Source organism: Crotalus tigris, unplaced genomic scaffold, assembly GCF_016545835.1.
Source record: "Crotalus tigris isolate CLP2741 ecotype Arizona unplaced genomic scaffold, ASM1654583v1 scf7180000018941.1685476, whole genome shotgun sequence".
Lineage (NCBI taxonomy): Eukaryota > Metazoa > Chordata > Lepidosauria > Squamata > Viperidae > Crotalus > Crotalus tigris.
The window spans coordinates 1,056,535-1,081,946 of NW_024097285.1; the positions used below are offsets into that span (position 1 = coordinate 1,056,535).

General features: G+C 34.8%; 1 protein-coding gene across 1 annotated transcript in view; it reads right to left on the reverse strand.

Moving 5' to 3' along the window:
• Positions 1 to 2,714: 2,714 nt before the first annotated feature.
• The window catches only part of LRPPRC (leucine rich pentatricopeptide repeat containing), a 98,286-nt gene continuing 75,588 nt past the window's right edge, over positions 2,715 to 25,412 (reverse strand). The window contains exons 28-37 of the mRNA XM_039357758.1: positions 25,194 to 25,308; positions 22,269 to 22,389; positions 18,746 to 18,834; positions 14,392 to 14,596; positions 11,926 to 12,056; positions 10,862 to 10,977; positions 6,814 to 6,888; positions 6,196 to 6,280; positions 4,423 to 4,565; positions 2,715 to 2,889 (exon numbers count right to left, since the gene is read on the reverse strand). Of these exons, the coding sequence (XP_039213692.1) occupies positions 2,821 to 2,889; positions 4,423 to 4,565; positions 6,196 to 6,280; positions 6,814 to 6,888; positions 10,862 to 10,977; positions 11,926 to 12,056; positions 14,392 to 14,596; positions 18,746 to 18,834; positions 22,269 to 22,389; positions 25,194 to 25,308 (1,149 nt within the window). The 3' untranslated portion in view covers positions 2,715 to 2,820. The remainder of the gene's footprint in view (positions 2,890 to 4,422; positions 4,566 to 6,195; positions 6,281 to 6,813; positions 6,889 to 10,861; positions 10,978 to 11,925; positions 12,057 to 14,391; positions 14,597 to 18,745; positions 18,835 to 22,268; positions 22,390 to 25,193; positions 25,309 to 25,412) is intronic.

The following is a 25,412-nucleotide window of genomic DNA, read 5'->3' on the forward strand; positions in this document are numbered from 1 at the left end:
AAATGACATTCTTGTTCCCTTGACATATCAGCTCTATGCGGTAGCAAAACACATGACCCAAAAATTATTGAGGACAACTGCATTTTACTCTTTTACAGACATTTGTCATCTTGATTTTTTAGCGGTTCCAAGTGGTAAGCAGACCCTTCATGTTTTTGCCTTAAGACGTTCACAAGTTCTCTATTTTCATACTTCAATATACTTTGGTTTCTCTAATACACTTTGCTCCTCTGTGAATAGAACAGATCTTCTAAACAACCTATAGGAGTAAGAGTTGTGATTTACTGGATGGATTGCTGAAAAGATTCAATCAGAAAAATATTTTTTTCTGGAATAGTTCCAAAAAGAAGAAGAAATGCCTTTCATTACAAAATAACATTAAATACTTAAATCAACTTCCGTGCAAAACAAAACACTCAAATGTGGAGCCACGTGTCATTATCTTTATATAAGCACTACAGAAAAATAATTATAGTGCTAATTAGTAAAACCTGTTGTGCTTTATTATACAGCACTTTCTTGTTTTCCTGAAAATTTAAGCATAGAAAGGGAGTAATTTAATCACATCATTCTATTATCAGTATGGAGAGCCAATTTGAGCTAGAAAACAAGAGATTGAGTTCTAGTGCCACCTTTGGCACGAAAGCTGGCTTTGGGCCAGTCACTCTTAGCTCACAATGCCAGGCTAGTTGACTAACCTAGTTAGTCAATTCCTGTTGCAACCAATGGATCAACATTTGGCTGATCTGAAAAAAAAACAACAGATGTTGCACTTGCAGGAAATATACTAGGAATTTTTTTCCTATTATCAGGGTTGATGAGATTCGAACACCCTATGGAGAATGAGGGATGAACTCTAACATTTATAGTGAAGTATACCCTGTGCAGTGTGAATTATATAAACAAACTATGGTTTCAGAAAGCAACGTCCCAGTGGAAAAAAAATCAGGTGATCTTCCATTATCCTCACAAATTCCTGGCCAGGATCTTCTATACAATTCTACTTCCAAGGGTAGCATGTTGCAAAAATGAAGGTTTGTGTATTTCGTGGTTATGTGTGAAAGTTTATACAGGTACACTTTCAGAAGTATTTTAGGGAAAACAGAAATGAAACCCTAGAAGGTTGCTATAGATCATGTTGCTCAGATTTACAGAATATCATTTCAGTTAAGTCAAGAAATTAGACTTTTCTACTTATTTAAAAAAGACCCTGCTTGTTACTTTCCCGGATCTTCTCAATGATCAGACTGTCAAGAGTGCTGGAATAGATTAGCTTGATCCATCCAGGTTGTTCTTTGATCTGGGCCTGAAACTGAGGTGGGAAGAACAGTAGTGACCACAGCATGTGGTATGTGTGCTATGCATTTTGCTTCTGTCATATTGTCTCTCATGTCTTCCCCAACACTTGCGTGCGCATGACAACCAAGAAGTTGATAAATGAGGAATTATACTGCAAGCCCCGTCTCTTTTAAATGGGCATGCAATATTGATGAAAATAGAAATAGGATGGGGCTTACATTATAATGCTATATTTGGCACGTTGATGATTTTGAGTTCCCCCTCCAACACTACCGGGGAAGAACAATATGGAGGACAACAAAAGAGGAACCAAATGCATTGCTCCATCTCTCCACCAATCGGGAGCTTTCACATAGTCTCCAAAATGTATGAAGAAAGTTCTTGGCTGCACTTCAAGGGCAGATTGGTTAAAAATGTTCCCAAGTCTCAATTTGATAAATACCTTCAACATTTTAAGCATGCTCAGGACAATGCACCATTAATGTGCCCCTAATAACAAACCGTAATGAAACAAAACAGTACAGAAAAATACTCCATGCAGTGAGTATAAAAAAGTTAACAATGCAAATCTATGGCACTGGTACCACTAATGAAAAATGTACTACATCTATAGAAATTTCTTAGTTAAAGCAGTAATTTGTCCAAACCTTGACAGACAATTGGTTAAAGTGAATTATTCCTGATTATTTATTTGATTTGTATAACTGCCCATCTCACAATTTTCTAATTGTTATGCTGTATCCATAAAGTAAAATTAACTACAGAGCTTTGCATTAGTACAATGACCATTAATGAAGTTTGGAGAGTTTCTAAAAAGAAACTAACATTTTCAAGGAAATATATACAATACAATACTGGTGAGAATGAAGATTATTTATGGTTTTGGAGTCTGAGCAAATTCTGAAGTCTGAAAGAGCAACAGAAATCTGAAATCTTATTACTGTAGCTAAATCTGGCAACAGAAGTATCCTTATTTTACCTCATTTTCATGTGAGAAAATACTGGAAACTCAATCAAAAGACATTTAGAAATTTTAGGGATCAGAAGGATTTTAGAAAAATTACAACTCTTTCTGTTTGCTGACTATAGCTGTTTGTCACCCATCATGGTTACCACCTTCATTTTTTTGTGCTGATTTCCCCTTAGTTATAATCCAACCATTCTTTTTGTTTTTGTTTTAAACAAATCATGCATACATGTACAACTTTATTCTATGAATCCCGAATTTTACTGGAATAGATGTGCTAAGGGTAGGTAGCAAAATGAATGCTGACCAGAAAACATGAAGAAACAGTGATATCTACAGTTCACGTATAATTCTTCTATATGTATTTTTGTTAGCAGCAAAAGCAATCTTCAGGCTAAAACTATTGTAAAATCTGTAATGGTATAGAAGTCAGTTATTACACAAAAAGTCATATTTTTCACCTTTTATTTTCTCTCTGGCAATAACACAGAATTTAAAACAGACCCTTTTACAATAATCACAGTATTTCTAACAGAAGCTAATATATAAACAAGTTAATCGTCATCTGATGAATGTGATTCCTTCTCAGCCCTTAACTTCTCTGCGTAGAATGCGAAGCTTTCCTATAGTATAAAAAAAAGCAAGAAACAAAAAGAAGGCAAGAAAGTGAAGTGAGAAGCCACATTTTAACACATATCCAAGCAATTTCCGCATCAAATCCCCAGACCTTCTCTTTAACAGGATATTTGATATATCTATTCTAATGTCAATGATATTAAAAATATAAGGATATTTTTAATGGGGAAGTATTGCTACTCTGTAATAAATTACAACCATTTGGTTAGCAATATTCAAAGTCACAACGGCACTGAAAAGAGTGACTTAGGACCAGCTCTTGAACTTATGATTTTCACAGCACCCCATGGTCATGTAAGCAAAATTTGGGTTCTTGGCAACTGGCATGTACCTTATGATGGCTGCAGGGTCCAAAGGTCATGTGATCACCATTTGCAACCTTCCTAGCTGGCTTGTGACAAGTGAAGTCAATGGGGGAAAATGGATTTGCTTAATGACTATATGATTCACTTAAAAACAACAGTGATTCGTTTAATAGCAAAAAGGTCATACAAAAGCTCATAAAAAGATTTATAAAGTATAAGCAGTCCTTGCTTAACAAATTGGGACCAGAATTTCCACTGTGAAGTGATGTGGTCATAAAGTGTGACATCACAACCGCACAGTTTAGTGATAGCAATCCTGGCAGTCCCCATTGCTGTCATTAGGTGAGGACACCTCCTTGCAACTTCCTGCTGAATTTCAAAAACAAAGTCAATTGGGAAGCTAGCAGTCTCGGACGGCTCACAAGCAGGCCAGCGGGCAGTCAGTGGCCATGGCGGCATGAGTGCAGCTAGGCCAGGAGTAGCTCCTGCGGGTACAGGAAGGTGTCCTGGTGACAGCTGCCACATGGTGCAAGTGTTGCCAGGCCAGGGTGCCACGCGTGGAAGGATGTGCCCAGATGGCTGCTAGGTTGTAACATGAGCATAGCCAGGCATGTGCTACGGCATGTGGGCTAGAGTGTGTGCTGTGGGTCACTGGGATTGTGTATTCCATAGCCAGGCTCCTCAGAACAAAAAGTGGAAGGAATGGGAACCACTTGCCAGCTTTGCTTTTGGGGAAGCCAGTAGGGGAGTTCACAACTGATGACCACAGGATACTGCAACCACTCCAGGCATGACCCTGGTGGCAGCACTCTGGATGTGCCTGAATCACAATTATGTGACTGCAGAGGTGCTGGAATAATGGGAATTTCGAGGAGTGCTTGTAAGTAATACTCTGTAACTGAAAGAATGGTTGTTAACTGAGGACTGCATGTAGCAATCAGTTGACGTTAGATCTTATTCTACACTAAAGCATGCAGTAATCATTTAAAGGTAAAATATTCTGCAAATGTGTGGTAAACCCACACCTGAGCTTGAACCTTTGGCTTAAAAATACAGATCCCCCAAGTTTCTGTTCTTCCCCTAACGAAATCACACACTAGAGTAAAACAATAAGTGTTCTCTGAGAAACTTTAATCTGATCAAAATTAAACATGACAAGTTTTATTAAATTTCAAGCACAGAGATTTTTCCCCCTGGAAATCAGTAAGCACTCACAGGAGGTTCAGTGAAAGGAACAGGTTGTCCGTATTCTTTCAGAAGGACTGCCAAACGTTTCAAAGACAACTCACTTATGTCGATATTTTTTGCTTTCATTTCTTCATACAGAGCTTTACATGAAACTACATCCTTTTCCAAGTCTAAAAAGGAAAAACCCAAATAATTTGTAGGTATTGACTTTTTTTGCCTTTGTGGAGCCAGGGTGGGCGTGGCCTGTGCATGACACACCCGGCCCACCAGTCTGACACCCCTGTTATACAGGTCTGTTTTTAAGAACATAAAACACAAGTCAATCAGAACAGTATCAGTGGTATTGAGTTGCTACTGTATTCTTTTAAATACTGATAAGATCAAAGTTTGTTAAGAGATGAAGACATTTACAACCCTGGTCAATTATTTATTTTTTATTAAATTAAATTAATTATTTATTAAAAAATAATAAAACTCCTAAAGAAGGCTTTCTGCTTTGACAGCAGAGGTTGCTTTTACACCGAAGCTTTCATCCTCAAGCAACTGAGCCCTTTAAAAAAGGCTCTACAGAAATGTCTTTGCAACTCTGACCTCCAACAAAGCACTACTAATTTCTATGTTTTCCTACAGAGCTTGTGCAGAAAAACATTTACTGTCGTTTCTCTGCTTCTTCATGTAATGAATGACAGAAACACTAAACAGTGTTTTGGGAAATTATGCTGAACTGATTTGATTTTCATTTAACTTGTGGCATCTGCTTTTCCAACAGGGAGTTACTTAACTAAAAAGCTTATATTCCATGGAGGTGTATGCCTCGGATCCCTCCATTTGCCAGACAGAAACTCCCCACTCACAGCTGCAAGTAGAAGAGTCGCTTTCTAACTGTGGGAGGCTTCAGAATTTGCAGAAAGTGATGGTTTAATAAAGGTATAATAGAAATTGTTAACTTCCCATTCCTTTAAAATGGAAGTATCTATTGTATGAAAGAATAATAAGATTATGTTTAATGGACCGCATAACTGAGACATTTTCTTAGTAATTCTTTATTCTTGAAAGACTAACAGTATAAAGAGCTTCTCCTACCTCACCGCCCACCTATACGTATGTATCAAGAATAGGATTGTAGAGAATTAGTCTCAATGAAAAACAGAATGACTATCTATTGGTTTGCTGCCTTTGCCGGAGATCTGATTTGTATAACTCACTCTCTGGGGAGTTTAAGCAACCCTGATTCACCTCCAAATGCAGTGGGTTTCAACCCCTATAACTCCCATCCACATTTCTTTTTCATGAGGAGGTGTTACATTTTTAAAAATGCCAAAATATCATAATGTCCAAAGTTTCTGAATATCTGGGATAGCAGAGAATTCTAATGCTTTACAGTGAAAAAAAAGATCACTGTCAAAATATGGCTAAAATCTTTTAAATACAAAATATGGAACTTTGAAACGGGTATGTGCAAATAGGCAGGAAAGAAATACATGATGCAAGACACAGATTTGTGAGCCTCTGCCATTTACAATGGCCCATTGGACACCTAGTTCAATATGTCTATGTCAACTTGTGATAGATATCTGTCATCTTCATGGTGCTTTCTTTCCTTCCAGTGGAGTAGCCGGAACAGCCTTAAAGAGAATCCACCTTCTGAAAGTTTCCCCAAAGTGCCTCCAACTTTAAGCTTTATGATTTTGTTATAGCCATTTAAAAAATTATCAAACTGCTGATAGCATTTGCATCAAAAGATAACATTAAAATGCAAATATGTACACAAAACATAAAAAACCAAACACTAAATCTTACAGTAGCTTTTCAGGAGATAGTGGGACAGATGCTCTTGATCTTTGAAATCAGGTATCAGGTCCCATAAAGTCTTGATCTTTTTGCTCTAGAAAAATTACAAGCACAGAATATTAGTGAAACGTCTTTCATAAAGGTTTAGGGCTGCTAAGGGAGAACAAAAGTGCTATTTGAATCCAGAAATGCTTTCAGTAGAAAAAGCACAATCTGGACAGCTTATTAGAGAAACCAAGGGGGAAAAATATAGGAAACTACCTTGTACCATTATTATAATTTATTATAAGCAGTTCTCCAGGGTTTCCCACAGATTTTTCCAAAATCTATCTGCTAAGGATTTAATCTAGGGCAGTCTGCATACAGATTATGTGCTTTATCCCTAAACTACAGTGACTGAAGTTGTAAATCATGCATGTTTATTAACTTTAGAGTCAAAAGAAGGTAAGATATTCACTGTTTATATTAAATTAGAATATCTCCCTTTTTCCTTTCTCTTCTTGGCTTGAGAAAGTAAAATCTTAACATCCCTGTGAAAATGTTCAACAATGCAAATGCTGACATTAAGTAAAGATGCTAAAAAGACTATGCTAATTACATTCAATTTTTTAAAAAAAGTTTATATACCTGTCCTTTGGTCCTCGATTTCTGTATAATAAAAGCTATGATATAATTCCTTTGTTCACTTATTGCTTTGTTTCTCTTGAAAGAGAGAAGGGGGGGACAAAAAGAAAGAAAATTAAATGAGCAAAGTAACTGTAATATTTTCACCTAAGGTGAAAACTTTCAATTAGAAAAGTTCACAATAGCCAATAATATATTATTACTAAAGGCCTTAATGGTCAACTACTTATTAAAAACCTGGAGAAAGAAACATACATGGGATTCTAAGACTTATTTTTTCTTCTTTTTCTGACAAATGTTACTCTTGACATTATAAACATTATGTTTGTTGCAAAGGGAGAAGAAAAAGAAGAAATGGCGTAATAATCCACAGAAAAGAGATTTAGGACTGTAAAAGAAAGAAAGGGGGGAAGACTATTCTTCTCCAATTATTCTGCCAAGCATTCACAAGTGAGGCAGGGATCATAAGGTTAATTATACATTTAATAAGGTGTCAGAGAGATAACTGCTCGTTTCTTTATAAAAATTAAAATGTACAAAGCAAGTTCTCTTTAAAGTATAATTACCTACACTTACACATACAAAAGGACTGATTTCAATCTCTCTGTTTTATAAAAGGCTTTCTCTGCAACAGACAGCCACTGCTCAAGAGACAAAAGTTAAACTCAAAGTTTTTTTGACAGACCCGAAAAAAATCAAGTCTCTGTCCCATCTCAGAAATTCTGTTGAGGGAGAGAAAAGAAAAACAGTAAAGCAGACAATAAAACTAAAACATTGTCTGATTCGTTGCTTTTTAAATTTTCTCTCTTGTTTCTTGAAAACTTGAAAAATATACACTGACTTCGCCATCCCCAACCCCCGTCAATGTTAAAACTTTCTACTCCCCTTTGTTTAGAACAGTGGTTCTCAACCTGTGGGTCGGGACCCCATTTAGGGTTGAACGACCATTTCACGGGGGTCGCCAAACAAGGCTGTCCGCCATTTTTTCCCTTCTTTTCTTTGGCCACACCCCTGGTACCCGGTGATGTATAAGTGATTGGGGTCACCACAACATGGGGAACTGTATTATGGGGTCGCAGCATTAGAAAGGTTGAGAACCACTGGTTTAGAAGTAGAAATATAAGCAAGTCCTATAGATTGGGGGTGGGCAATCTTTTAGCAGCTGGGGTGATTTTTAAAAAAAGGTTTTAAACCTCAGAGGAAGCAGGGCAACATGGCGTTGAAGAACCCTTTAGCTTTCCTTCTGAACCCTTTAATTCTGATCTGGGTCTGTGTATGGGTAAGAGAGAAAACAGATGTGCTACAAGACAATTCACAAATCTTTTTATAGTTCATTTAACTTTTTAAAAAGCTACAAACATATTTATTTACTGTTGAATTTAATCAGCATAATTTGAGTGGGCTTCAATAGATACAAAATGGAGTTGGGGTGTGCATATTATCACTGGGTTGTCCTTCTGCTACAGATTTCTGTGAAGACCCATTAATTCAACGAACTATTAGCACCAGAGCTGTCCTGATAGGCTGTTGCGCGAACTCAAAGAATTTTGTGGTAAAAATTAAACCAGGAAAACATTATTTTTCTTTTTTTGGCTCCAAACCTGTAATGGTCAGAGACCTAGCACAGAAAATGTGTTTTTGAGTTTTGCTGTATTTTGTTACTAATATTTAGCTGTAATGATAGAAGTGGTATGTACTCTTCAATTCATGGGATGCTATCCCTCTTCTGTACCATTCATTCACAATCTGGGATATGAAACTATTTCATGAAGGGCATCTTAAAATAAATATCATGCAATATAATAGCAAAATGCTATTTCTAATTCTAATTCCATGCCTTAGTTAAATAGTGCATTGTGTATTGAAATAAATGGGTCACCTTCCTTGAGAGATAGTCACAAAATATGGTCCTAAATCCTTGAGTTTATTTGTTAATAGTATGTGTACATGATTCTGGACCACAATAGAATTATAATCGGTGCACCAATTGAGAGATAAAAAATGCCATATGTAGTCTTTATGGCAGAGTTAGCCACTTCTAACAAGCAATTGTTTTAAAAACAAAAACAAAAAACAACACACTACCCTTTAAAAGATGTAAGATTACAAATAATTTGGGGCAAAGCAATTTGAAACTAAAGTTAATGACAAAGAGGCATATTTAAAGTTATCATAGCTTTTATAATTGTCAGTGCTAAGAGATGAGAAACTAAAGACATATTGTTCAAAATTCCCATATAGAATTAGTTACAGAAGATACTATCTCTTAATGCATTTTTGACTAATTTGGACAATATTTATTGCTGTTTTCAAAGGATTCAACTTCATCCTTTAAGAATATGAAGGTCCCCAACCTTTTGGGCACCAGGGACCGGTTGTGTGGAGAGAGGTTTTTCCGTGGACCGGAGGGTGCATGGTTTTGTGTGCTGCCTACATCCTGGGGATGGGGTTTTGCTTGTTTGTGTGGACCAGTTGCTGACATGCCATAGCCCGGTACTGGTCCACGGACTTGGGGTTGGGAACTCCTGAACTAAAGGATTGGGTTAGAGCAAAGGTGACAAAGAATAAACACAGCTTATTAACTAGTTTCCATGGCATTCACCTTGTAGCCCACCATAACCTGAATATATTTCTGAAGAACAAAAAGAGGACAAAGAAAAAAAATAATAAATGATGCCTCAGTCTCAGCATTTGGGATGCTGAGAGAGGAAGACTAAGACAAGTTGCTTGGTTCTTCCTTTCTCTTGATCTTAACACAGTAAAGAGGTCCCGTGACAAGAAAGGTAAACCAGAGTTTCTGCTTTGGTAAATCTGACAAATGATACTTTATTACAGTAACTCTGTGCAAATCTATATATATATATAGAGAGAGCCATTAGGCAAATCTTTAGTACCACTAAGATAATATAACACACGGAAATATTTATATTAATTTTAAATGAAACTAAAAATATTTTAAAGGTATATTTATAAAAACCCGAAACAAAAAACCCAGTCCTAATTTTCTCACATAAAAACGTGTCTTCTAAAATCAATGATATAAAGTATATGTAGTTAACTATCCAGTCATCTTCAAAAACAAGAAATGTTTTAAGAACACCACTCCAAATCTGCTCACTGATTTTCCATGAACAAATCCAAATCATTTCCTTGGGCAGAAATTAAACAAATTTTAACATTCTATATAAGCTATTCATAATGGTAATGAGATCCACTGAAAACCAACAAAACTCTTCAATGACCAGATGATGACCAAGCACTAAAGTTCTTTTAATTTTATAAAAAACAGACAAAACCCTTCTTTTACCACACAGTCCTATTACCCAATCTCCCCAGATGCCGCAAAACATTCTGATTAGGAGAGGGGGTGTTTTTCTTTCCATTTCCCTTTTAAAGTATTTAGCAGCTAAGCAAGAACAAGCATATAAAGTAGTGTTTTTTTAATCAGATACTGGAAGCAGGCTTCTGTTTGACAGAGGGAGCTTATACGAAGCCCACAATTTGCTGGATCATTGTGGTTCTCTGACTGCCACCTGCTGGGAAAGTCAGCCTGCTGGAGCCTGTTTGTGTACATTCCCAGTGCCAGCTCTTATCACTCAGTTTGTTCTGCATTTTGCTCATGCTCTATATTTAGCCCTGTTAAAGTAGCGCAAACATGGTCATCCCATTCCCTGAAGACTGCCAATTCTAAAAGGGGAGAGAATATGGTTCACTGCATTTGTCAGTTAACAGATTAATAGCTTTAAAAAAAAACAACCTAAACATTTATAACAAGTCTGTAAGAAGCAGAATATGCTACATCCAGGACATACTTCTAAAGTATATTTAGGATAAACCTGAGATTACATTACTCTAAAAAGCACTTGTTCCTTTGTTTCAGAGTTTTAGAATCATGCCATCTGCCTCCAAAAATATAAGAAAATAATAATAAAAAAACTGAACAATTGTAGTGTAATACCTGGATACAGTGTATAATAGTATATCTTGTTTTATTATGTACACACAGACACACATACCTTTAGATTCATGTTTGATTTTGGCATATTCTTACCTGTAGAAGAAGCTCAGCATCACTCACTTTTTCTTGCTCTATGTACTGAAGGAAAAGGTTTGTAACAGGCTTATAAATTCCAAACTGATTTGCCAATCTTTCAGCCATGGCACTCACTGTAAAACAAATGCATAAGTAAATATGCATAAATATGGGGAAAATAAAATAAGGCTTATTAATATAAAAGAAATCATTGAAATTGGGAAAGAAAATGGGGTACAGGTCTGTAATTTTAATATTTTTAATAGCAGTTTATCAATTTTTGCTGTTTTTTAATTTACAGCATATGAATTGATTTACAACATAAAATGTTTAAACAATAAAATATGTTACAAATTAAAAAGTGGTGATTTCACCCTTTAACCTGAACTGATAATCAATTTAACTGCGCATTAAAAAACTTTATATTCAAATAGTTCCGTTTGCTTTTTGTCTATTGGCTGCCTTGAGTACTCTTCAGGTTGAAAGGCTGAGGCAAAAACAAAAGTAATGTATAAATGAACACCTATCATCAATAAAGAATTAAAACTACTGGCACCGCAATCCTACAGTATAGGATTATATATTTCAGACTGCCTCCTTCTGGGCAGAGAGAAAAGACTACAGGGGAGATCTCATCTCAGAATTCTATTTCCCAGCTATCATAGAAATCACTTGGGATGCTTCTCTAATGTCAAAACACCTCTTGCTGTCCGATCCTGCTCTAGGAAACATGCAGCCCAACATTTAGTAAATGTGATCACCTAGGTCAATGTTTTTCAAACTTGGCAACTCTAGGATGCATAGACTTCAACCCCCAGAATTCCCTAGCCCAGAAGTCCACACATCTTAAAAGTTGCCAAGTTTGAAATACATTCACCTAGGCTGTTTGTGGCAGGTAAAATTCCATTTTAAGTGATGCTACTTTTGAAATTAGCATGAAATGAGCTATATAAGGCTTAAAAACAACTGCCTGCTTCAAGAACTGACCAAATAGAAAAGATTTACAGAAGCAGCCAGATTTACAGATTTTCTGAAGTTTTTTGTAAGACGGTGATACCAGTGGACTTTTTTGCCACACTTACATTTTTCCAAAGCAGTTTCCTCTTTGTCTTCTAACAATTTTCTGAATACAAAGGATAGGTTTGCATCTTCAGTCAGTTGTCTAGAAATGAATTTCTCCTCAATGTATTCTGTGGCAGCATCGCAGTTATTGCTGGTGAAAGTAAAAAGCTGCATTAGCTAAGTTGCTAACATTAGAATTCATATGCCAATAAAGCAAGAGCATGAATGTTTTATTCTATTACTACATTAATATTACACAGAATAGCAATGTTAAAAGTATCTATCACTCCACTCATGCAGATACTGTTATAACACAAAGTGAAACACATTTGTGGCCCAGTGCATAACAACAGCACTAATGCCTTTTCCTTCAGAAATGAACTATAAGCTTTTCTACCATTGAATAACATTACTTTTTGGTAACAGAAAAAAACAACATGTAGGTTAGTTATGTTTGGAATAAGTGGAATTAAAATTTAAAAATATCCCAGAAAACAAAAGATACAGGAAAAAACAGCATGTTTACACTATTAAATACTTTCTTGAATTTTCCATAGTTACCTTTTTGGATGTAGACACAACTATATTAAATATGGTATGCTCATCAGTGTCTGTAACAACCAGGCTGATGCCAAAATGAAGATGTGTGTGTCATATCATTGCAGAAAGGATAGAACTCATGTCAAAATATCTGACACAAGTATATAGGCCTCATCATTTGCATCAAAATGAATATGTATCATTTGCAACTTCGAGTCCTTCCATGCCTACCCATGGATAGGTTTAACGGTTTTGTTCACATATTTTTACTTTCTAGTGTAACAGAAATGGCGACATATGACGAAACTACTGTAGTCGTAAGAAATAAACACAACTTATTGTTCCTTTGATTTTAAAGAGTTGTACACTTCAAAGTCTGTCTGCAGCAATATGTGGACATACTTAGGCAAATATCATACCTAAGATACTGGAAGACATGCGAAAGTTCATAGTTAACTGCTAATTTAAAAAGATACCTGATTCTAAATGCAGCAATATTTTCTCCCTACAGACAGCTGACATAATATCTGAATTGGTTGATAAAAATGGACTAGAGCAAATAGATAACTGTGCTATAAAATGGCAAAAGGTTTGTACTGATTGTTTGTTATCATGTTCTTCTACCTGATACAACCTTATATGTGTATTTTGGACCTTTCCTGATGTTAAACTGATGTTTAAAAGAAAAGTTTGAGTCTTCAAGCATTTCCAAAAGACTAGTTTTTTAAACTGATTTAATGAAAGATTTTGGATACTATTAAGAATTTGTAAAGCTTATTTCTCCTTAGAATGATGCTAATCATGTTCAGAAATAGAAAGCATGAACATGGAAATGAAACTGTTAAAATGGTTCTTTGATCTTTCTACTCAAATTTATCTATTTTTTCAAATATTTTGTCTTCATTAGGACTATCATCAATATGTCTGGGGTATACATATCTGTAATATAACATACTCTACCAAAGTACTGACTGTGAGAAAACAACCAAATTTATTTGAGAGGCTAGCACAAGAGTGAAATAAATAGGACAGGATTCAGCTAACTGGTATACTTTAAATGTCTTCAGTGCATAAAGAAGCAGAGACAAGAAGATTTTATGGATATAAGCCAACACTCAATATTAAATAAATACTATGAAACCATTCAATGAAGCCAGTATACTTCAGAAAACATACAGTTGATATTTATGTACTAATACTATAAAGAGAAGAGAGACAGTATAATTGGAATGTACTATGTTGGGAACTATGTTCCCAAATCTTCTATTATCTGAAAAGAATTTTTAAATATTCCATTAGTTAAATAAGTGCTTATTTATTTTAAGGTACTCATAATCTTTAGGCTAATCTTTTATTATTCTGCATTATCACAGGAATGCAAAGCAATTTTCACACACATGTAAAACTTACTGTTACAAACAGGTGTGCACTATGCTTGAATTACAGTATTAACAAGAGTTAGCTTACATCAATGTTTCATTCAAGTAGACAGAATTTTAAAAACATGTATGTTAGACATGAGAGTCAATTTAGTGTAGTAGTTAAGACGTCAGGCTAGAACCTAGGAGACCATGAGTTCTAGTCCTGCCTTAGGCATGAAGACAGTTGGGTGGCCTTGGGCCAGTCATTTTCACTCAGCCCTAGGAAGGATGTAATGGCAAATCACTTCTTAAAAAACTTGCCAAGAAAACTGCAAGGATTTGTCCAGGCAGTCTTCCAAGAATTGGACACAATTGTATTGCAAGTTCACTTATCCAATAATAATCTGCAGTTTTTGCATTTCATTAAATAGACTCCAACATTCATTGTTTCTAGGATAAGAAACTTCAATGTCAGCCAATTCAAATATTTAACTATTATGAAGAAAAGGTTATTGATAACAAGATCGCCATAAACCTGTTTCCCTACTAGTACAAAGAAGTGGTACCTATTATCGAGTTACTTACTTTTTGATACGAGCCAATGCAGTATTGTTGATGAAAAGCATTCTTGGGAATTTAACAGTCTCATGCAGGGGTCCTATTAATTTCTCAATTTCCTTTATACTCTCTTCATCTCCCTTCTGAGCGAGTGCCTGAACAAGCCGAGTAATTGCTAGCTGACTGGGTATCTGACCATTTTTAAGAAGTGTATTGAGGGAAGACATTGCTTCTATTGAATAGATTAAAAAACAGATGTTATTCAAAACAGTAGATCTTGACATTACATTGCATACTCATAAATCTAATTAATGAGAGAAAGAAAAATCTTACCAATTCTTTTGTTCAACCTACCATAGTCTAAAAAAATTATGTATATCTTGCGTGTAAGATTTTGAGGTCCACATTTCCAAGACTACTTCTTTATCTTTAATTAGTTAACAGCCACAGTGGGCCATCATGAATACCATTACTTCCTCGAGCACCATTTTTCTAGATTTGTTAAAACTGATTCATGGTCTAACAAATAATTTTTTTGTTTTTAGTTTTACCACGAAGATATCTTTAGAACTTGCACTACCATCTTGGTAGGGTTCAACAGTAAAAAATGGTGGGTTCACTGGTTAAATATGCAGTTGGCCCACAAATCAATAGTGCTCATCTATGATAAGTTTCAGTCCAACTTTTGATATTAGCTATTGAAAATGGCAACATGAAAAACAATATCATCACTTTATTATGTATTCTACCAAATTTTGATGATGAAAATCACCACTATATAATAAAACATCCTAATTTTTTTTTGCTTATTCCCAGGTATAGGTACTATAGCTAACAGTAACTGTAAAAAAAGTTAAAACTCTGCAACATTCCTTCCAAAATTCTTTGGGAAAAGGAGTATGGAACACATTTATAACTAATCAAAAGCTGCATTAGTATGTTACAATAATAGAGAAAATTTAGTGTGATATCTAAACAGGAAAGCAAAAACATTCCTAGAGAGCACTCCTAGAAGCACGAAGCCGAAAACATCAGGCTGAAGATGACGAATGAGACTTCGTCCAAACGTCGCCAAGACACTTCCAATTTGACGCGGAAGAAAACCCGAATAACCAAAGACCTACACATATATATATTATTAGCCATTGTCTCCTACTGCAAGATGAAGGCCTCTTCTGCATGTTTCCAACCAATATGGTCCTGAGCTTTCTTTTGCCCACAATTCTTGTTGATGTTGTCAATCCATTTTGTTTTATGTCTCTTTTGTGGATGCTTTTTATCAAGTGGGATCCATTCTATGATTACCTTGATCCACCTGCCATCTGTTCTTCTTGCTATGTGACCGGCCCATTTCCATTTCAATTCCTTTACTCTCTTGATTGTGTGTGTGTGTGTGTGTGTGTGTGTGTGTGTGTGTGTGTGTCCAGAATCTCAAGACTAATATTTTTTCCAATAAAAGTTTGATTTAATGGATCATTGGAGTTGGAATAAGGAGGAGCAGTTCCCATTTATATCACTGTCTATTAAATCTAACTGAAGTAATGTATCATTATATAACTGATATTTTTATGCTAGCCTATATCATTTCAGTATAGGCATAAATTATATAATTAGAGAAAAGATGTAAAAATTGTTTAGACTGCTTCAGATAAATATTTGGAGATGAAATCTTTTAAAAAAATTGTTGCATCTTAAACGCCCTAAATGGAGATCCAGAAAAATAAGTTTCACTATAAAAATGTGAATGTTTTCTTAATGTAAATTAATGACTATAATTTAGACATCTGATTTGTATGTATTATTGACCAAGGTCATAATTCTCCCTATTTTAGTCAAAACTGCTATGTATTTATTTTCCTGTTAAAAATTCTGATGCACTCAGTAAGTGCAACAAATACATACATATCCCATAATTCACCACCCTCAAAATTGTACAGAATATTTCTAAGGCCCACATGCCTTTTGTTGAACTTAGTTTATAATTTATTACAATCCCATGCAAGCAATAAAAACAATCAATATAAAACTAGCATATTGCACCACTACTGTATGAAATTATCTTAAGGCCAAGCACCTGCTGGGACAGTATTACTCTGGCTAGGTTTTGAAAAGTCTATAAATTAGAGGCCATCTATATCTCCAGAAGAGAATGCTCTATAAAATGGAGGCCGCTACAGAGAGGGCTGTTGCTGGACCCATGTCAGTAAATCCTCTGAGGATGGAGACCAGCAACAGGCTCTCTTTGGAGGAATGGAGTGGTCAGACTCAGTTTTAGGAAGGTGATGCCTGATATATTCTCTTTACTGCAGTATAAAGAGCTTTAGAGATAGTAACCGGCACTTTAATTTGGGCCTAGAAGCCAAATTTGAAACCAGTGCAGTGACTGCACAATTAGTGTTCTTTTTGCGTGATACAAATAATCCATCCAGTTTTGTGCCAATTGTAGCTACTACAATGTGGAGTCATACATTGTAGTAGGCCAACTGGGAACAATCAAGGCACGAATTACCTTTACTGGAGCATCCTTGCTCTAGGTAGATCATATCAGTACATCATATTAAGTATTTTTAGAATATAGAATCCATCCAATTTCAGTTCTTCAGTTTTTATCCTAGCTTCCCTGATCTACTCTAAATAATCAAAAATTGGCTAAATAAAGCACAGCACAGAGAAACAGAGATTAATGCACTCAGCACTGAGAAAATGATCTCAAGATTTGCAAGTGTTTCATTAGGTATTGTTGAGAGCAAGCCAGAAGGATATCCAGCAAGAGAAAGGGAAAAGTGAAGGGAAGCAGACACATCTGTAGAAATCAGAGGTCAAATAAAAGCAAAGAAGTTCGTCCAATAGCTTGAAGCAGGAAGTCCCTGCTTATCTATCAGCAATCTTTTACTGCATCCTTTAGTTGCTGTCCAAAAGGGAGCCAAAAAAAGAAATTATGGGAGAACAGCAAGATATCTTGCTGTGCTGTAGGAATTTTGCTTAAATATTGGTCTTAAGGAAAGATAGAGAGGAGAAGCTATTCTCTCAGTGACTTCTGAATACTTTGAGATTCAGGATATCATGTCTGGCATTATAGGGGTCATGGCAGCTGATTGATGGGCAATTATTTCTGTTGAAAGGATTCCCTGGGGATAATCACTTGGGAACCACATGGAGCTTAAGCAGAACATAAGTAGGGCCAAAGCAAAATATGAACAGGCCACCCACAGTTCTTCCTACATTTTTTCCATCTCCTAGTAATCTTTCTTCCTATGCTGTTTCAGACACCTTCACTTCTTCCCACATCATAGACCGCTAAAGGACAGGCAATTCTTATCAGAGAGCTGAACTTATACAGCTTAAAGAGGATTCTTTAATTAAGCCAATAATTGTATATTGTTATTGGCTATAAATTACCCAACCCCAACATATTTAATCTAAGATATATTCTTCAGAGAATTCATGAAATTAAATGATTTAGCAATAGTTCTCCTACCTTAAAGAAGGCCATTTGCTAAACTAGGATTAAAAATGAAATAAACTATGGAAAAGATGCATTTAAGCATATGATGAAAAACACAAAAGACATTTTCAGTGGCAACTATGGTATAAAAATGTAATTTGTGCAAGTTCAGTTTGTGATTCTAAGCCTGACTGGCCTTCTCGCTACGTGAAAACCAGTAGATTCTGAAGGCAGATGTTCAAGATGAACCTAAACTAGACTCAAATAAATGAATATAGAATAACAGTAAAATTGTTCACTACTGCATTCACAAGCATTTAAACTGTTTAGCCAATACTGCTGTTACCATGCAAAGTAAGTTTACAAAGAGTACAAAAGGACAATGTATGTTTTATTTCTGCTGGCATTGAGAACTATTAAAAGTAATCAATTAAATTTTTAAAAAATCAGTATTATAAACATTTAATGCACAGCCACGCATATTTAACACTCAATTTAACTCACTTGATATCTGGTGTTACCAACACAATGTGCAGGAAGAAACTGCTGGGAATTGTTTCAGATGCTCTAAGGTATGTTAATTTCCAAAGCAAAATGAATTGTGCTGTGAATTTTAACGCATTTGAAAGCCTGTACTTTTTCTCGTTCTGGAACACAAATTTTGCATGTCTGAAGAGCTGTGATTCATCTTAAGAAAACCCATCTTGTGTTAAATGGAATGGAAACTGGACTAAGTGGTCAAATGACAAGTACATTCATATTCAAGCTGTATTATAAATGCATGTACAGTAATTTACGTCTCTCAGCTACCACAAAAGGCGCTTGATAAGCAGGTAATTTGCTAAATGGACTCCTTTATCCAAGTATTCGAAGGGCGTTACAAGAAAAATCTGCAGAGGCATTAATGTGACGTAAAGGTCAAGCATTGTGACATACCTTTCAAATAATCCCGCCTAACTTGCGTTAAGATGAGGAGGCTGCTGGCAGCATCGTTCAGCACGAAGCCCTTGATGTGGTTCTCAGCGCTAAAAGAAGCAGACATTTAGAAAGGAATTACTGACATGCTTCTGATACGATAATAAATGGTTGAGCACCAAGGTGAAATTATAAAAACTACTGTTCGTATGTTAAAAATATTGCTGCAAAATATCGACCTGGAGACAGCTTTTGTGTTATCCTGTCAATGGTTATAGAAGGATAATTTTTTTGTGCATTCTGACAGATGACAAAGTTGGAAATGAGCAACAAAAGAAACAAAGTACAAGATTTTTTTAAACAATCGGTTCAGATTCTTGAATGCTGACATATTACATGACGAAAATAACTGCATGCCCACTATTGTTCTGCTGTATCCTAAGCGGGATACTTTGTTCTTCTTTTTAAAACAGTCACCATAATTATAAAATGTAAAACCATTCTTCCTGCAATAAAAAAATGAAACATTTATTTTCAGCACGGTATATTTTAAATACAAATCAAAGGGATATTATGAACCAGCTCTGTATAATTTGGTTGATTTAATTTTCAAATTTTTGTCATCTAGACATATGCAGGATTAAAAAAAATTATGCATTACTCTGCTGTCCTAAAACTAAACTGCATCATTCATTAATTCAGTATTTTAAAAGGCAAAAATAAAACAAAAATGAACAACTTCACTTACCAGAAACTGCAAGAAGAAATTAGCTTTACTAATATTTAAGTCCTTTTGAAAAAAAAATACTTTGAACATGCTGATCAGAAAACCTTTTTCTATTTTCATGTCCATGGCTTTAAATGGTCCCCACATAATTAAATATAGACTTTACTCTTAAAATTCCCCCAGAGAGAAGTAAATACAAGGCTGACATTTGTTGTATCAACAGTCAGATAAACCAGAGGGATCATCTTGTGAGAAAAAACAGAAGAGCCCACCTTTCTGAATTTATGAACTGAGCGGATTAGGAAGTAAATAGAATCATTGCTAAATTATTCTCCCCAATCTCAAGAAAATCCTCCGCTAAATTCATAATATGACCTTCCTCTCAGTCACTTTCAGCCTCTGGGCCCTAAGGATTTTCTGCTTAATCTCTGCCTAAGCCCTCATTGCTCTTTTTTTTTTTTTTCTTTTACCCCATCTGTCAAAACCTGTAAGTCAAAAACTCATGCACAGAACCGTAAATGACATATAAGAAAGGATTTACTTTCCCCAATCTTCCAATCTTTAGTGCAATTAAATAAGTGTTATGTTATTACGGACTTAATCCCTTATTTCAAAATTATTACATTTCTATTTTAGAACTATAGTTAAATTTCATCAAGATCTTTAGGCTGACCAAAATAATAATAAAACATTTTTCTATAAAGGCATTAACATTCAGTATTTCCAATTTATCTATCAGAAATTGATTTTTTTTTTTTAAAAAAAAATATCTACCTTACAGGTAAGAAAAAGAAAGTAATAACTTATTATTTCTTCCTTACTGTAAGCTAGGCAGAACTCCCCTTTCAAAATAACCTGATCTTGGAATTCTCCTTTCCCAATATACAATCTTATTGTATTTCACTTGGATTACCACATTTTTTTTATTTTAGTATTTTGTGTCTGCTGGTAATAGACTATGTAAAATGTATTGTGTTCTGATATATTGGTCTGCTTAAATTTTTCCCAAAAGTGTTAACCTTTGCCAATGTAATGAAAAGCAGTCCTAATGATTTATGCTTGCAATTTACCAAGCAATCCTGAAAATTCTTTGTTTTGACATCTAATGTATGTATATCCTATGAATCAAAATTAATGTAAAATGTAGCAAGGTGAGCAGGTTTTATATTAGACCCTCTCCTGTTACACAAGGCTGCCATTTGAATGAATCTCTGTATTTCTCTGTTCTTTATTTTCTGGATTAGTATCTATACTTTTGGATGCAATGGTAAAGTATGATTTAGCTGAACATTAGATATATACATCTATATTCTCTCTCTCTCTCTCTCTCTCTCTCTCTCTCTCTCTCTCTCTCTCTCTCTCTCTCTCTCTCTCTCTCTCATATCAGTGAAGTGAAGACCATGGATGGTTTTTATTTTGTTTTCTTGAAACAGGCTATTTTTCATAACCCATGCTGTTTTTGTTTTTACTTGCATGTTAAAATAATAAGAAGAGGAGAGAATATTAGGTATGTTCACCAACCTGAATTATTTATACAAATAATAAAGGTAGGATATAAAATGAATAAATAAATAAAATATAATAATAACAAAAATTAAACAGCTTTGTCAGATCTGAGACACAGTGATAAATTATGCTAAAGCAGAATTAGCTAAAGTACAAGAGAAAGATTCTAATTTTTTCCCATACATTTGGAAAGGACAACTGGAAAGGACTGTAAAGCTAAAGCATATGAATTTTGTGTTTGTTTACTAGGAACCATTTTATTCCTAGTTTGCAGTATGTCCAAGCATAGCCAAATACAGGTAAGATTTTAGGGTTAAATACTGAAGTTAAATTTTACTTTAGCTCTATCATTTTATTTTAAACAATTTCAGTATAATTTTAATTAGCTCACAATTTAAATCTTGCTTTAACTGTTTTCTGTTCATGTTCATTTTTCTTTCTAGCAGGCTATTTTTTTTGAAAAAGTTAACCAACCTGTTGGCAATCTTGTGTTTCTGTATATTAATTACTTAAGATAAATCTCTATTTTTTGAGCATACAAATATCTCAGGTTATTTTCTAGTAGCTATTTAATTCTATTATTGTTGTTTTTGTTATAATAATTTGAGTCTAATAAACTACCTTTCAACAGAGTCTTCTGATTTAAAACTTCTCTCTTGTTCTTGATTATAATGTAAGCTAAGTTTAAAGATAATTCATTTTTCTAACAGTTTTAATATTCACAGCTGATACCCACCACTATTTCTACAGTACAGTGGATCAGGTTACAGTTGGAGATCCTGGCCACACAGACAATCTTCTGTATGTAATCTCTCTTTCTCACTATTGATATAAAATCAATCCAGACACTAATAAGTTTATTTCAAGAAAGTTCTTTTAAGAGGTTCAAGCAATTGAAGAAATGTGCGGCATAGTTGCATATTCAGATCTCTACTCCACACTGGGGATTTTATGCATGAAGCAAAGCTGTCTGATGCACTAAACAACATTTATTCCTATTCATATGATTCTGTCAAGAGAACATTTGCTATATTTGTTGTCTGGTCTTGAGACCCCAGGGCCACCTACATATACGAAGTGTTTGGTGTTTTGATAATGTGCACATTTGTTAAATTGTTAAGCGTACCAAATGTGTGACTCAGTCATGATGGACTATTAACCAAGATGACTTGAGAATGTCAACTTTTTTGATTCAATGATGGAAAGTCTAGTACATTACATTGTCCTTAAACAACAGGCAAAGTATGAAATAATGTACATGAAAAATGACCCATAACTGATAAAGACAGATGCATACATAAAAAGACTTACACTTTTTTAACTTCCATTGCTTCTGAAAGAGAATCATGGCTGAGCAATGCTTTGATAAGATTGCTGTAACAACTGACATTAAGTACAACATCCTTTGCCATTAGAAAAAGCCTGTATGCCTCTGCAAAAGAATTTAAAAAACAATAAATGTGTCAGCGTTTATTGAAGTGGCACAGTAAAATGTTCATCTCTTCTTTTTAACAGCACATGAAACAAACCCGTTTCTCTGCTCTTCTTTCTGAGTTCAAAGCTACATTTAAGAGTTGTTTTAATGTCCAATAAAAATCTCATTTCTATTTAATTTTTAGCAACTTATATTTGTCTTCATACTAATAGGGGGGGGAGAGGAATTACTGCCACAAATGAAGAACAAGTTATGCCTTAGCCAGTCACAAAACAGCCCTTTTCAAAATCACTATCAAATCACTGCAATGCTACTCATTTAAAAATACTCTACATTCAATTTTAAGATAATTCCTGATTCTTGTGATAGTCAGAATGGTTAATATTTATCCCATAAATCTTTAGGAAATATTAGCAGTCTTTCTACTTTTCAGACATGAAATTATTTGCTTACAAGGTTTACACAGAAACATACCATTTATAAATATACCACAACAGCATTTATCTGACTGATTAATGGTTTTATTTCACACATTCACAATAACTGACAGTCAAAAGACATTACAAGAAGAGGAAGCTAAGGAGGAAAAGGGAAGTATACTTTTCAATCATTTACTTTTCTGAACAAGATTAAGCAGGTGTGAATGTCCCAACAAAAACATTAATTTGCTCTAAAAATAAACGTTACATATCTGAACCCCCCCCCACTGTTCAATAGTTTACTTTAGAAAGTCATTTTAATCATTAGAATACAGAATTACACATAAAAGTGCCCATATAAGCTTTGAATATCTAGTGGAATTCTGCTTATATTTGAAAATATATCCAGAAAACTGAATGAAGAATAGGTGAGACAGAACTTACACTACATGTACCAGCTAAATAGATGCACATCCTATATTATATTATTCTTAAAGGTAAAATAGGTATCATGAAATTCGATGAATACTGCAGTGTTCAATATTTTGCATTGAAACAAGTTTGTGTAATGATTTGAAATAGTTTTAGGTCAATATTTATTACTTTTTGTTCTTTGTTATGTTTACAACGATTTTGGTGTCTAGATTACTGTAGCTAAAGTGTTATGAATTGTGTGTTAATCCTAGGTTACTGCATTCAATGAAATGAAATACACCCCCCCACACACGATATACAGTTGTAGGACAGTACTACAAGATAAGTCTTGATAGCTTTACTTAAGAAAATGGTATTATTTGATCATCAGGAGTCGAGATTAACAAAAAAACATGAAGCCAACAAATTAAGGAATAACTGTTGCAGGGTAACTGGCATGTTTCCTGGAGTGTTTTACTTAATATCTCATCAGCAACAAAATAATTACTCTAGTATTTAAAAAAGCCTACTCAATTATACTGAGTAAGAGGCAATGGGGCTAATATGCCAATTTCACTCCACGCATTCCTCCTTCCAAAGATGGAACACTTTAGAGATTAGGAATAAATATATGTGACTAAACTATGTTAAATTGGCTGCAGGTATAGACAGGCCCTGGGACATTTCTTTCCCTCTTGATATTCATGGAAGGTAGCTGAAGGGTAGCTGGATGTTCAGTGAAGAAAATAATCTTTCATGATAAGACTAACACACTGCTTTCCTACAACAGAATTAAAACATTTGATAATGGAACAAACTTAAAACTGTTTGGGAGAGATTAACTTTTATTAAAGGAGCTTAACCATATAGGAACTATTTTTTCCAGCACCCTCTTACTGAATGTTTCTTTGGCTAAGATGGATGGGTTAAGTTGGTAATATTTAATAAAGGAGATCATGATTATGTGGCAATTCAATAAATAACTCCTAGTGCATACTCTAGTTTCATACAAGATTTCATCCACCTGGAAAGGGAAGAATATCCATTGGAGACAGAAGGAATGGATTCTTGCCCATGATACCAAATCTACATAGGTTGTCATACGATCCTAAAGACTGGCAAGTTTCATGAGTCAGTCTTTCAAATTCAGGTAACTAAGGCTAAGGCACCTCCTCTTTGCTGGATGGGGTAAAACAATGTTCATTCTTGCTGGAACTGCTGCAGCTTGTTCAGAAGTCTCTATTCCCCCAGCATGAATAGTAGGAACTAGAACTGTAAGAACTAAAGGAATGACAGAAGTAACTTGAAGTCCTCCTAAGCTTCCTTTCATAACTTTTGTTGGACAGGGATATGGCTTTTCTTTTCTTAAATCTCTAGGGCTTCTCCAAACAGTTTTCCATCCTTGAATGGGCCCAATATGAACACCAAAGCAGATAGAATGTTTGTACCAGTTCTTCAGCCATAACTGCCCTCCGGTGGCCATAGTAGGTGACACTCATCTAGCTGAAAATTCTAGACTATCTGCCCAGAAGGGATCCATCATGGCCAGTTAACTCATGTCCCTTCCAAATTCCTTAGAGACAATGAATTAATTGTTTTGTCTACAGGAAACAGGCTCCAGAAAAGACAGATATAGCAAGAGAAGCTAAAGCCTCACGATCACTACTCTAGAGTATTTCTATCCTGCTGTTCTCTTGTTTGGGAGTGGCATTTTCCCCATCTTAATATACTATCATTCCAATATAACAAGATACTGGTATCTTGTTAGATTTTACAACTAAAACAGTAACAAAGTTAGAATAGTAATAAAGTCATAAAAATTAGTACAGTAGTTTTAGTTAACATATATATGTAAATATTCTGGCACTAGAGATTTCAGTTTGTTTGTTCATAGAACATCATATGTGACTATACAGAAAAAGTTAATCATATCTTCAACAAGGGTTTAAGAAGCGAAAATTGATTTACCTTGGTGTTTACCATTTCTGCAAAATTGGTATATTTTTTCATTAACTTGATTTGTTTGCTGAGGAAATGATGACAAGCCAATTGATGTAGAATCATCATCGCTTTCATACCAATTCTTTAAAAGAAACAAATACGTGTCTTTATTTTTCTAAATAGATAATATCCACTTATTATCTAATTAAAAAGAGTTATTCTAATGTAGCTATTTCATCATAAAAG